The sequence below is a fragment of the Nannobrachium achirus genome, assembly GCF_963921795.1.
Source record: "Nannobrachium achirus genome assembly, chromosome: 4".
Classification (NCBI taxonomy): domain Eukaryota; kingdom Metazoa; phylum Chordata; class Actinopteri; order Myctophiformes; family Myctophidae; genus Nannobrachium; species Nannobrachium achirus.
The window spans coordinates 34,263,424-34,278,218 of record NC_137813.1 but is presented as its reverse complement, the minus strand read 5'-3'; the positions used below and the strand labels follow the sequence as shown (position 1 = coordinate 34,278,218).

Here is a 14,795-nt window from a genome sequence, read left to right as displayed (position 1 = left end):
TGGGTTGGGTAGAAGTACATGGGTAAATATCAACAGGAAGTGGAGTAAGAGCGAATTAAAGATGAAAGCTGAGCAAGCATACTGTAGAATAGATGGAGGGATGAATGGAGGGATACAGTAAAGAACCAAATAAATAAGAGACGATGAGAAGGAAGAAGCTGTTGACAGAAGTAGCATATCAAAAAGCTCAAAATGCGACGTGAAGCACCACGTTTCGAGCTTGTCTATCTGCGATCTGTTTTTTTTTGTGAAAAACATGTATGATTCCTTATTGCTTTTCTTGTAGAATGTTCAGACTATCAAGTAACTATAATTACATTAGTTGTGTGTTAAAGTAGGCTCCAATGAAATGTACCAGTAGAATCATGTACAGGTGGTGGGTTGTGGGTTTGAATCAAAGTATCAAACTCAGGACATGTCATTTTCACTGCACTGTCTCAATAAAAACAGAAAACAACATAAAACTTTGCTGCTGCCTCCAGGCTACCGTCCAAGATCGTATGACCTGACAGTTGGGTTGGCAGGGGATAATAGTTCTTTGGAGCTGCTGAACTCAGGACTTTGAACCGGCAGTATGGGCCGTGCCCGACACGGTATCCTTTGAACTGAAGAGATCCTAAGATCCTGTGTTGAGTTCATTTAAACTAGATGACTTCAGCAAACCACAGCAGTTTTAGTTTTTGGCTTAAAGTGCCTCCCTGAGGCCTAGATTTTGTCTTCAACTCTCCATGTGCATGGGTATCAGTAATAATTCATATTTTGGATTGCAGGCAAACACAAAGCATTTGTCTCTTCCGATTATCCAAGCTCAGACCTAAATCTTTCGGACATAGTTTTTAACAGGACTTTTATAGCTTCATTATTATGTACAGATTTCATTGAAACATCAGTATTACATGCGTCCCTATAATCCCTTTAATCTTGCATGTTATCCTGCACTTCATTGTGAAATATTTAGTGGATTAACATCATACTATTTTATTACAAAAGCATGCAACGAAGATGGAAACAAATACAGCTATGTTGACGCTGAAGATTGTGCGGTATGTGCCTGCACGTGTGTATTTGTGTGTGTGTGTGTGTGTGTGTGTGTGTGTGTGTGTGTGTGTGTGTGTGTGTGTGTGTGTGTGTGTGTTATGATGGTATTACCATATTGGTTGCTTGATGCAGGGTCTGGCTGAAACAGGAGACATATACTGAGTTTATGTAGGAATCCACAGCAAGATGCATTCAGACTCTGGTTTCTAAAACACAGCAGACAGCAAAAGAGAGAATTAAGAGAGCAGAAAGAATACATAATAGAGGGCACAACAGAGAGAATTGGTAAAGAGAAGCCTGAGATAAAGAACGAGGGGGAAAAAACTCATTACACATCATCCAGACTTCCAGAGTGCATGTTCCAGATTTTGGAGTGAACTAGTTACTTTGAATGCAGACTTTAAAATAAGAAATAAAGATAGTTTGACAGGTTTCAGTTGTATTACAGCACAAAGAAGGTGGCTCACAGTCAAAAACAAATATATTGTGCTAGTACAGTACACAAAAAACACTATTGAGGCACAGAACACACACACACACACCTTTCCAAAACAGACACAAATTCAAAAGGCGTCAAAACACGCGCGCACACGCGTACACACACGCACGCATGCACCCACCCACACACACACACGCACACAACCTACGTGGGAGGTCAGTAAGCACTTCAAGCCCCAGACAACAGTTCTTACTATGTCGATAAGAATGTAGTACCTGTGCCTATGTACTGTACAGTATGTGTGTGCATCTACATTGTGCACATTTGACTGAAAGAGGGCAAAATGTGTAAAGTGAGTGGTGGGTAGGTGAATGTAGGATAAAACTAGAACTGCACTCTGTCGAGGTGCCAACTTGCGCCTTATAGGCCTACTTGTGCGCCAGCAGAGCGCACCGCGCTCACCAATGGCTTCACCACTGGCATACTGTCGTCACCAGGAATGCTGGTCCCTCATTGGCTGTTAATGATGACCTTGCCATAAAAGTTGGTCCCTTATTGGGCTACGGGCTTAAACACACATGGCTACCTACATCTCTACCTACCTACATACCTACCTACTGTACCTACATACGCAGCCGAACGCAGTACTTGCACGTTCTGCTGGCTCAAGTAATAATAATGTAACTAGAAAAGTGGGTAGCACTTTACAATAATGACCTGTTATAAACTAGTGAACTATTCATGAATAAGCCATTTATAAACAATTATAAATATATTTTAAATCATTTGTAACCAAAGTTATTTAGTATTTATAAGCTATTTAGAGATAAATAACTAATCATTTACAAGCTATTCATATACATTGGTAAATGTTTAGTAAAACATTTATAACCCTTTTTATGCCTTTGTAAATGATTATTAAAACATTAATAACACAGTTATAAGTTATTTGTAGATAAGAAACTAATCATAGACAAGCTATTTATATACTAATTCATTATTTACAACTGTCTATTTATGTGGCCTCCATTTTTGTTCATGTTTAACAAATGCTTTGTAAAGCATTCCTAAATTATCTATAAATCATTGCTAGATGTTATCAAGAGCCCTAATGTAAAGTGAAGACACTTCATAATCTACAACTGTCTGTTAATAATGTGGCCTCCATTTTTGTTCATGTTTAACAAATGCTTTGTAAAACATTCCTAAAATATCTATAAATCATTGGTAGTGTAAAGTGAAGACCACGTTAACAGACAGTTCATGTTTAACAAATGCTTTGTAAAACATTCCTAAAATATCTATAAATCATTGGTAGTGTAAAGTGAAGACCACGTTAACAGACAGTTGTAGATTATGAAGTGTCTTCACTTTACATTAGGGCTCTTGATAACATCTAGCAATGATTTATAGATAATTTAGGAATGCTTTACAAAGCATTTGTTAAACATGAACAAAAATGGAGGCCACATAAATAGACAGTTGTAAATAATGAATTAGTATATAAATAGCTTGTCTATGATTAGTTCCTTATCTACAAATAACTTATAACTGTGTTATTAATGTTTTAATAATCATTTACAAAGGCATAAAAAGGGTTATAAATGTTTTACTAAACATTTACCAATGTATATGAATAGCTTGTAAATGATTAGTTATTTATCTCTAAATAGCTTATAAATACTAAATAACTTTGGTTACAAATGATTTAAAATATATTTATAATTGTTTACAAATGGCTTATTCATGAATAGTTCACTAGTTACTAACAATTTATAAATGATTATTAAATATAGTTATAAATGTTTAAATAAACATGTATTAACCGCTTGTTCATTCATTATTACTCATCTACAAGTTGCTTATTAATGTGTTATAAATGTTTATAAATGCTTTATAACAGGTCATTATTGTAAAGTGCTACCGAAAAGTGCGCTCCTTGGAATGCAGGTCTCCTCCAGGCCAGGTTGTCTAATGCCTACCCAGGGACAGCTAATTTTGGAAGGCAGTTATAGACAATTAGAATGGTATATACAGTATGAGGAATCAGACTGATATATCTTGATCACATGGCTTAACTCATCCACCACCAGAGTAAATAAAATAGAATAAATAAAGTCCATTCGATGTGTACACTATAGAGGCATCTAAAGAGCATGTTTATGATCGCGAGATGCATCATTGCCAGTCTGACAACCAAATCTTGCAATACTACTGAGCCTGAAACGATACCTGCCTGGCTCATTAAAAAGAGGTACTGTGCACATCGTGACGCATACCCGGTGCCCAGCACGTCCCTTCCTTTATCTACCTTCCTTGAAGAAACCAGGGAGAAATGATTTTGATTGTGCGACATACTTAAGGTTCACACTGCATGCAATTTTGGTGAAATTGTACGCACATTCCCAATAGGCCAAGGAAGAAATTCCACTTAGAATTTTTTTAATCAGCCTCATGGTGGCGCTATATCAGGACGATTCGTGTTTTTACCTATAACTCCACTGATCAGTGTAAAACTTTGTATGTGCACTCTGTAGAGGCCAAGGAAAAACGATTGCTGTGAAAGGCCGGAGAAGACATGGCACCCTTTTACTGTAACACTGTCCTATTATAGCTCCACCAGAAGGCCACAATAACCTACCTGACCTGGCAGAGACCTGTGCTCGGAAGATCACTACTGCTTCTATTTTTATTTTTATTTTGTATATACATTTGCTCCTTGCTGTGAAAAGGATAAGCCAAATAAGCCGTTGGCTTCAGCCTGAACCTTTTTGGTGTGTGTGTGTGTGTGTGTGTGTGTGTGTGTGTGTGTGTGTGAGTGTGTGTGTGTGTGTGTGTGTGTGTGTGTGTGTGTGTGTGTGTGTGTGTGTGTGTGTGTGTGTGTGTGTGTATGTGTGTGTGCGCGCGTGCGTGCGTGTGTGTCTTGAGGTTCTCCCCTTACCTGTTCCCAGCACAGAGGACAGCTTTGTGTTCCAGAGCCAACCTGTAGAAACCAGAGGATGCTGAGGGGGAGGAGTGAGGGCAATGAGAGAAGAGAAGAGGGTGATGAGGAGGAGGAAGGTAGGTAAGGAGGAGGTACTGTAAGTAAATGTGCTTCAGTAAATAGAGCAGCGCGTGCTTATTAAGGTCTATACACAATTTAAAGAGAGAGAAAGAACATGGTCGAGAGACCATCCATTTGCATTGAGAGGGAACAGTGTTTCTCCGTGTCTCGTCTGTGTGAGACTGCCTGCTGCCGTTAGAGGTGGAAAAAGTACTTAAATGTCTTTCTTAAGTAAGTGGTTTATGTATGTTTGCAATGTAACTAGTAATATAATAATAATAAATAGTTGATTAAAAAACTAAAAATACAATATTAGGTTCCAAGATGTAGGGTTAGGGTTAAGCAGTGTTGGGCAGTAACGAATTACTAATAATATATTACTGTAATATTATTACTTTTTCCAGTAACGAGTAGTGTAAGGTATTACTCTAAAAAAAATGGTAATATATAACGCTTTACTCCGCAAAATAAAAGCCTCGCTACTCCGTTACTAGCCATTTTAGCCGATTGCCGAAAAAGAACAGATCTACAAGACATCAACATACATCTACAGAGATGCGATGTAGCTTGTAGATCAGTCATTTGCGCAGTGCGCACAGTTATGACGTGGCTTATGTCATGAGACCAGTCCAGTGTCAGCGCTGCGCTGCCTGTCACAGTCACAGAGAGAGCATAGCGTGCGACGCGCTTACATGAATGGGACATTTACAATCTACAAGCACTCCTCTCGGCCGCGGAGGGGTCCGTCGCGCGGGGGTCCGCCCGACTCCGCCGCGGAGGGGTCCATGAGCTCAGCGGGACCACCGTGGACCACTGCGGACTGAGTTGCTGCTGTTAGCCAGTTAGCGTAGCCTCTAGCCTTACATTAAGACGCTTTCTGCCGAGACTTTCGCATTGTGACATTGGGGCGAATGTCACAATGCGAAAGTCTCGGCAGAATGCGTCTTAATGTAAGGCTACGTAGCCTCCACTGTCTGAGCCCAATAAGCCTCATGTCTGTTGTAAAATGTAAAACTACTCACCGAAATAGACGGTTTTAGGGAGTTGAAAGCCTACTTTCCTTAGTGGGAACACCCAGAGCCCCTGCACCTCACGTCTAAAATAGCCTAAACTTTTTAGGCAGAAAAGAAAATATGTAGCCTATTATTTAAGAATAATATAGGCAGGGGTCTTCAACAGAGCTGAGAGTTTTAAATGTAATAAAAAATAAGCAATGGGTTGGGTTATATATTATGTCTTAATTATTAATTGATTCGCTTGTAGGCCTATACCAAAGTCCATTAAAAAAGTTTCTAACTGTTCCCAGGTCAAATATTGATGTGTGATTAAAATGTTATTAATTGAGATTAATTAATTACAAAGCCTGCAATTATAATTTCTTTAATCGCATCCCAGAGACTCTTATTGTTCCAATAAATTGGATTCAGTTCTAAAAGGAGCTGTCTAAACAGATTTTGCAGTAAAAAAAAAAAAAAAGTAATATAACTTAATATATTACATATTACTCTTGATTCCAAGTAATAAGTAATATAATATTATTACTTTTTCCAAGGAGTAATAAGTAATAAGTAACGATTACTCTCCTAAGTAATATTGCCCAACACTGGGGTTAAGTAAAATTACTGAAAATCAAGTAAAGTACAAAAACCTACAAGTACGGTACTCAAGTAGATGTACTAGTTACTTTACACCACTGGCTGCTGCTAGTGTAACTTCGACTGCCTGGATGCTGCTGTGGAACCCTTCACGTGGTGGCAGATGGTTGATGATATACCTTACACTTTATCGATAACTAGGGGCCCACAGGTTGACTGGTTGGTGGAGTGTCCTGTAATGGCCTATCATTCCACAGAACAGTTCATGAACGCTGACTCACCAAGCTTGGTGGCGAAGACCGGCATTAGAGAAGGGAGGAGGGTGAACTGACAGGACAGAATGGTGTAGAAACACTGGAGCACCTGGACATTGAGGACACGCTTGCACATCCTCTGTGAACACACACAAATATAGTGATTGTAAGACATTTTAAACATAAATGAACCTCGAGGCATGTTGATAGCCGACCGTATTGCGCATCAATGATCACAATTTTCCCCCAATTCTCAGCTGTTTCAAAGCTCATATGATGATCACACACAAAGCAGCTGGTCAAAACAAACAGCTGTAAAAACAACAGAAGTGCATTGTTTTTTGGACTGAATCATTTCAGCAGAAAATGTTAAGTTCTGATTTCTATCCCTTGAACAGTGTTTGTAGGACGAGCAGAAACAGAGTATTGTGTGTTTGTTTATGTGTCCAACTGGCCGATGGGAGTGGAATGTGTATGACATTTAAGAAGATAACTTTGTAGCCAATGGACTTTGCCTTTAATCAGAATTAATGTGTGTCTGTATCTTTTACAAGCAAACTTTACTGTCCACTCATTGTGGGATACATTGCAGCTAGCTTTTATTTCCATCACGTCACACCAAAAACAGGAGTCAGGACCGTTGCATCCATCAATGCCTGGTCCAAGCATTTGACTTGACAGAATTGACGATGAGTGACGTGCCATTTAATGTGGAATAGACGCACTGATGCGGTGTATGCTGTTTGAACATATGTCAGCTGATATAGATGAGGCACAATAGGGTCAAATATAAAAAGGATGGGAATTTGATTGGGCATATAAAGGCTTAAAATAACATGACATTACTAGTCTTTAACCCTCTCTGACAGCAGTTTCCTGTCTCTCTAATCAAAGCAAAGACTGCCTAAAAGTAATCTTGAGTATATTTGTATGCGTGCATGTGTACGTGTGTGTGCCTATGTGTGGATGGGTGCCTGTGTGTGTGTGTGTGTGTGTGTGTGTGTGTGTGTGTGTGTGTGTGTGTGTGTGTGTGTGTGTGTGTGTGTGTGTGTGTGTCACACTCACGGTGACAGTGGGGATGCAGACGTCACAGCAGTGGAGCAGACAGCGGCACAGAGACTCCAGTGAGTCCTCTGTCTGGTCCTGTTTGCATGGAGCCCTGAATACATTCTCCTTCAGAGAGGGATCTGATGCACACTGCTCAGCCAACCTAACACACACCCAGACACAGGCACACGTACACGCACACACACGCACGCACGCACGCACGCACGCACGCACGCACGCACACACACACACACACACACACACACACACACACACACACACACACACACACACACACACATACACATACATGAGGAAATTATGGGCAGTCACCGTTGAAACCGTGACCCCATGTTATCATTTCCATGTGACTAAATAATGTTGATAACAATCTATTTATCCATCTAACCCGACAGAAACAGTAACTACATGTGACAACCTATAGACAGAACAGAACAGACAGAGGCCTTTCTGACCTGCAGGCAGCCTGGAAGCAGAGCAACGCTTGGAGTAGAAAACCTAGTGACCTCGACACCTGGCCACTGGCATCTGAGGTCTTCAGGCTTCCCTGAAATAGAGAGGAGAGGAGAGGAGAGGAGAGGAGAGGAGAGGAGAGGAGAGGAGAGGAGAGGAGAGGAGAGGAGAGGACTTATTTCTCTGTCTGTTTTCTTATTGAGCTGTGTGTACCAACCATCTAGAATTCGATACACACAAATAAACAGGAAGCGATCCGGACTCACAGAGGCTCGATGATGAGACGAGGAGGGCAGAGGAGGCAGCTCACTGCATCTGTTAGTGATGACTTCCAGCAGCCTCCCTATCTCCCTGTACTGGACTGGGCTGGACTGGTGGTTCAGTCTGGACAGCACACACAACAATACAGACAGACAGACAGACAGACATCAAGAGACCCGAAAGAGTGGGAGAAAGATTTGAGAGGTTTGAGAGAAAGAGAGAGAAACACACACATACACAAAATGGATTTCGTGTAGGCTTGGGCAGATTTGAGATCATGTCTGGTTGCCCTGCAGGTGCTGGCACACACTTCTCCTATGCACAAATAAACGTATATACATACTGTAGTCAAAGACTAAACTACACATTTGACATGACAGAAAGAGTGAGGGTTGATCTTTGTAATTACTAAATAATCCTATGAAGGATGGCGTTTTACAGATGATAAAGGACATTGTGCTTGTAAGTGTGCGTGTGTGCAGTGTATGGGATTTAGAATGGAGAAAACAACTCAGTGTGACCCAGGGGATGTGACATCAGCACTTAATTTACTCATTATATAACATTTTAACATTCATTTTAGCTGCATGTATAGCTATTAGCACATTAGAATTTTTTGCAATGAGGCTCATCTGCATAGTAAGGGGTAAATGCTATGCCAAATGCATGCATATTACATAATTTGAATAAATGCAAATGGCACTGGAGCACAGAGACGCTATTTGCCTGGCAGCGCAGTAGTGGTGCATTTCAGCCTTTACAGGTGCTTTGAGAATTTGAGAATACATTTTTCTACAACAAAAGCCCCAGTCTCCTTCTGTGAATTTGCCCCAGAGAGTGTCAAAACGGACCTAATACTTGCAGCCAGACTGTGTGGAAGATAAGGTGCTATGTGTACCCCTAAAAGTCCATGATTGTCTGCTTCTGTGGTGAATCCCTTCATTTGTCAGTATGAATAAGCAAATGAGTTAGGATAGGGCGTTACAAGTGTCCTTGAGGTTGTGTGTGTGTGTGTGTGTGTGTGTGTGTGTACAGTATGGCCTGCGTCAAAACCTTTCTATAATGTGAGCAGGTTCATCAGGGTGTGTTTGTTTTGTATTGGTATGCACCTGAGGAGGGCGGTGGCAGCACGGGCTGCTTGTGTGGCCACCAACAGAGAGGAGGAGGAGACGCCTCCTCTCACTGCCTCTGAGACGGCAACGAAGCCTGGACCGCTAGGAAACAAGCGCACGCCTGGGGGCTGCCTGGAGGATGGACACGCATGCATGCATGCACGCACACACACACACACACACACACACACACACACACACACACACACACACACATAGACTATAGACATTCACACACACACACACATAGACTATAGACATTCACAGAGAATGTACACAGTTTCATTGTACGGTACGGTCACACTTACATAATAAATACACATATAGAACACACTGTAATCATAATACTGTACATGTATACAAACACAGACACGTAGTCAGATGGTCCGACCCCTTCATAGTCTCTCATTTTTAAGGACACAAAAACAAACAACTGTGACCTATGGGTAATAAAGACCAGCAGTGTTTTCTCTGTGCAATGACATTCCTCCACGGTTGCTGTGGTGTAGTTTGGTGTTGCCACAACAGCCTAATACAGCAGCCTCGAGTACATCATACACCCCCCCCCCCCCCACACACACACACACACTCACACAAACAAACAAACAAACTAAGAAACGTGTATATGCCTAATTAAGACATGCAAGCAACTCAAATAAATAGGTATTACTTCACTTTCACAGCGACTGTACATAAAGAAACACATAAATATGTAAATGCCAAATCAATAGATGCACTTGTACAGACATACTGTAATGCTCATGTTCTCACATGCGAGCATTGTACATGTAATTACATTACTTGGATAGTGGAATTGGGCATATTACCTGGTACAGTATACCCACACAATTTGAGCTTGCTCAGCACTTTGCCTATAAACTCTCTTACTGTAGTTTTTTATTTTAAGTTTTTTATGTTTCACTGCAGGTAAAGGATAAATTGTGTTTTACACTCTCTTATCCCACTGTATCCTTATCATGTGACCGGTGAAACCGTTCCATTAAAATTGTGTCACCCTTGCAGAATTATGAGTGTTTTTTTTTTTAGTGCTTTGTAATATATTCTTATCTCCAAGTCGAGACGACACTTAATTCAAATTTAATTAAAGTGCCCCGGTGATGCTGTATTTAACATGTTTTCAGACTGGATCACTAGCTGAACACTGGCAGTGTGTGGCTAGATTTGGACACACCGATCCTTTGAAATATGGCCTCTATAACAGAGCCTTATTTAACCAACGCTATTCTGGAGGCGTACATTCAGCGAAAAGAGGGTCAAAAAGATTTGGTGTAGAGGGAAAAAAGGTATGGACCAAGTATGGAAACTAACCAAGACTTAGTATGTAGGACTTAAAGGGGATACCACTCATTTACAACATTATAACTATGTCATTAATATACCTTGGAGTTGTTGTGTGAAAATAAGAAAAAAGTCCCCCCCTTCTGTGTTGCCTAGAACTGGAGGATTGATTGTGGGGTTTGGCTTGCAAAGTACAAATTGATGACATCATCAAAGTGTATAAATCCTGACAGGGTGATAAGGCACCAATGCATAGCGAAGGTGACTTATCACCTTGAAGGGAATAAACGGTTACATTTGGAAGCGCACGTCTCCCGATGAAGCCGGTCGATTTGACATGTGTGTGTGCCGCAAAACCTGTAGGGGAGTACCGTGCCAAACGTTCCGTTTCCGGTTGGCGTCACATTGTTTTTGTTCCCCTCATAATGTGAATCCATTAGTTTAGTCTCGCTAGTCGTGCTACAAGTTAAAATAAAAGGTGGACATACCAAAGGATTATTATACCATAAAACAAAATGATTAAGCGCCTTTCATACGGGCAGCGGTTGCCGCGTCCGAGTAATTCATTTTCAATGAGAGGCGGGCGTGTATTTTAGCCGCGCGGAGAAGTTTAGGGGTGGTGGTCCTGGGAAATCCCCACGCGCGTGCTCGTTTGTGCATGCACTCGCGGGCGAGAGCTGGATTGTGGTCATCTTTCTGAAATACCGCCCGGCGTTTACTCGCTGAGTGAGTGTGTTTGTGTCTCCACCGCGGCGCGATCCCCTCTGATCCAAGCGAGAAAGTCAACGGAAATGGTATTGATCACAGGCTAGGAAGGGTTTACGTGACAATAAATGTACTATACACATCGCACATGTACTATACTGCTGGGACAAATGTATTCACTTATAAATGAATATAAATTCCACTATATGAAATATCCCTTATCACCAGTAAGACTCCCTAATCGGGAGATAAGCGACCGTAGGTGGCTTATCTCCACAAATAGGGCAAAAATGTGTTTTTCCCAAATCTTCCTGATCCATGTTGATGACATGAGTGTATACATGCTGTGTAGTCATATTCGTGATTTTAGGGCAAAAACTGTAGGAGCAGTGTCCAAAAATGTGTTTTAAAAATCGGCCTGAAGGTGGCGCTAGAATAGGGCCATGTGAGAAATGAGGGGTGGGGTCTCCGCGTTGCCTTGGCGGACGAATAGGTACCGGCCCCGGCTCTCCCGGACGCTCCTAGCCCGAGTTACGGCATTTTATGTGCGCTGCAGTGGCAGGGGGTCCTCCACTGGGGGCGCCACCACTTTTGCATCCGTTCTGGAGCAGCAGGAGTCGGTGGTCCCCGGGAATTCCCCGTGAGCAGCCCCGTTGGGGTGGTCATTTGGTCATTTTTGCACATTTGGTCATTTTTTACATCTGGGGGTCCCCCAGGGACCTGGGGGTCCCTGGGACTCCAGGGGTCCTTGGAGGTTGTAGTTTGGCAGGCAAGGAGTGTGTGTGTAAAATCTGGCATGGATCGGGTCAACGGGTGCGGAGATATAAGCAGGGAAAAAGTGTGACGTGTGACGTGTGAGCACATTTGGTCATTTTTTACATCTGGGGGTCCCCCAGGGACCTGGGGGTCCCTGGGGCTCCGGGGTTCCTTGGAGGTTGTAGTTTGGCAGTCAAGGAGTGTGTGTGCAAAATTTGGCATGGATGGGGGCAACGGTTGCGGAGATATGAGCAGGGCAAAAGTGTGACTGACTGACTGACTGACTGACGGACTGACTGACTGACTGACAGACAGCCTGTGGAGGTTTTGGTAGTAAATGCGACCTTACGGTCGCAAAAATGGAAGCAGATGATTCCCGATGAAGCCGGTCAATTTGATATATGGCTTGCACCACCAAAACTGTGGGAGGGGTATTGTGCCAAACTTTAGGGTCTACGTGACAATACATACTTTCGGACATAATAACCTAATAACAATTGAATTTCCAGGTTAATAATTCATTATGGAAGGCAGTAGACTTATAGTAGACAGTTAGTTACTTTCCCTTCCACAAAACTATACTGTACTGGTAGTGGTGTAAGAGTAATTCGAATTTCCAGTACTTTTACTTCTACTCCACAACATCTCGGATCTAAACATTGTACTTTTACATTGCATTACATTTCCACTACTATGTACTGCTGGTGCACAGAGACGAGAAAGAGCAGTCTGCGGTACCTCTCCAGGATTTCAGTGAGGAGCAGTAGGCCTTCCTTCTGGACCTCCAGGTTGGTCAGCCTCAGAGTCACCTTGAGACTGCGCACCAGAGACTCAATACCTGATGTACACACGCACACACACACACGCACGCACGCACGCACGCACGCACGTCGCACGCACGCACACACACACACACACACACACACACACACACACACACACACACACACACACACACACACACACACACACAGACACACACACACACACACACACACACACACACACACACACACACACACACACACACACACACGTACGCACAGTAAACACATATGGACACACATAAATAGATGCTCTATCACAGAGGCAGTTATGCTTAGTCACTGGTTATAAGCTTATGCCCGCATCTATGCACACAAAAATGCACCCCTATTCAAACACGCTTGCATAAGCACATGAACTAAAGTACTGTATGCATGCCTGTCTAAATATCTATGGAGAGAGAGACACACAGGCACACACACGCACGCACGCACGCACGCACGCACGCACGCACGCACGCACGCACGCACGCACGCACGCACGCAGCCACGCACGCACGCACGCACGCACGCACGCACACACACACACACACACACACACACACACACACACACACACACACACACACACACACACAGACACACACGCACACGCAGACACCAGTGTAAATGAGGCAAACAAACCTCAGGGGAGACCCACCAACACACTGATGCTTAGTTAGACCTCTTGTAAACACCTAATCTAGTTCAGTGACACTGTTCAGAGAGAGACTTGACTGATGGCTGCAGCGTGTGCTCCCTCTTAAACAGAACACACGCACAAACACATACACAGGCATACACACAAATCTTTAATACACACATACAGTACACACACACACATATACTCAAATAACACATAGACACAAATAAGTGCATTTATACAGTATGTCTCACATAGTGTGAAAGTCATTATAGCTCAGCTTTCATCTATCTAATTTACTGATACACAGGATTCTGATGTTTATATCCCTTGTGGTATTTAACCGGGGCAAGCCCCTAATAGCACAAGGGATACTGACGTATATTGCGATGCACCGTAACACTAAATTAAACCAGAGCAAGCCAGGGCTTTCCAAGCAATTCCTCTAGGGGTGCACCAACAGTACTGAGAAAGGGAACGGTGTTCAAAGCAGCTAATTAAAAAAGTGTGAACTCATCAAGGGTGCCAGGCACAATGATTCATCTTTGGACACGGACACACGCACGCACGCACACACGCACGCACGCACACACGCACAAACACACAATTAAAATACCCATTCTACTTTTGTACATACCTTTAGGTCGGTACAGTATGTATTTTTCCACATCTACAGTATGCACAGTAAAATCCAGAGTCTTAATTTTACTCTGAGAGCCTAAAATGGACCCTTAAGTGTTGAGTGACAACTATTGGCACAATGGTTCTGAGTGTGTCGTATTGAAGATTTAAAGGGGGGCTGCTGGCAGAAATGCCCCAATTCTGTATTTTTGCTGACCGTGTACTTCAAGAATACTTCACTTTGGGTTCTTGTCAAATATGGAGCCCTTTTCGTAGGAGTCTCAAACTGTCATGACAGCAAATATGATTTATTACTAGGCTGTGCATTCTGTGCTGTCTTTCTCAAATAAGCACACGTACGTGTGCACACACGCATAAACACACACACGTCAACACACACACACACACACACACACACCCCCACACACACACACACACACACACACACACACACACACACACTCCCTTTTCAGACACACATTACATACAGAGAAATTGAAAGTTGACCTGTTCTGTCAGTGTCACACACGCTCACATGCACGCACACACCATACAGAGAGAGGGCGAGCAAGAGAGAGAATGTGGGAAGAGAGGGCGAGAGAGAAAGGGGGAAAGAGTGCAGGTCACTTCTGTTTTCTATTCTGTCTCACACTGGCACTGTACCCACCTCTAACCCCCTGTCTACCTCCCTCTCACACAGAAAAG

General features: G+C 42.6%; 1 protein-coding gene across 4 annotated transcripts in view; it reads right to left on the bottom strand.

The window, feature by feature from the left end:
• Positions 1-14,795, bottom strand: part of LOC308284350 (meiosis inhibitor protein 1-like) — a 69,046-nt gene that overhangs the window by 17,964 nt on the left and 36,287 nt on the right. For all 4 annotated transcript variants that reach the window (XM_080724936.1, XM_080724937.1, XM_080724938.1 and 1 more), the window contains exons 11-18: positions 12,762-12,861; positions 9,261-9,395; positions 8,157-8,274; positions 7,893-7,984; positions 7,435-7,579; positions 6,397-6,508; positions 4,419-4,479; positions 1,150-1,244 (exon numbers count right to left, since the gene is read on the bottom strand). In XM_080724936.1, the coding sequence (XP_080581062.1) occupies positions 1,150-1,244; positions 4,419-4,479; positions 6,397-6,508; positions 7,435-7,579; positions 7,893-7,984; positions 8,157-8,274; positions 9,261-9,395; positions 12,762-12,861 (858 nt within the window). The remainder of the gene's footprint in view (positions 1-1,149; positions 1,245-4,418; positions 4,480-6,396; positions 6,509-7,434; positions 7,580-7,892; positions 7,985-8,156; positions 8,275-9,260; positions 9,396-12,761; positions 12,862-14,795) is intronic.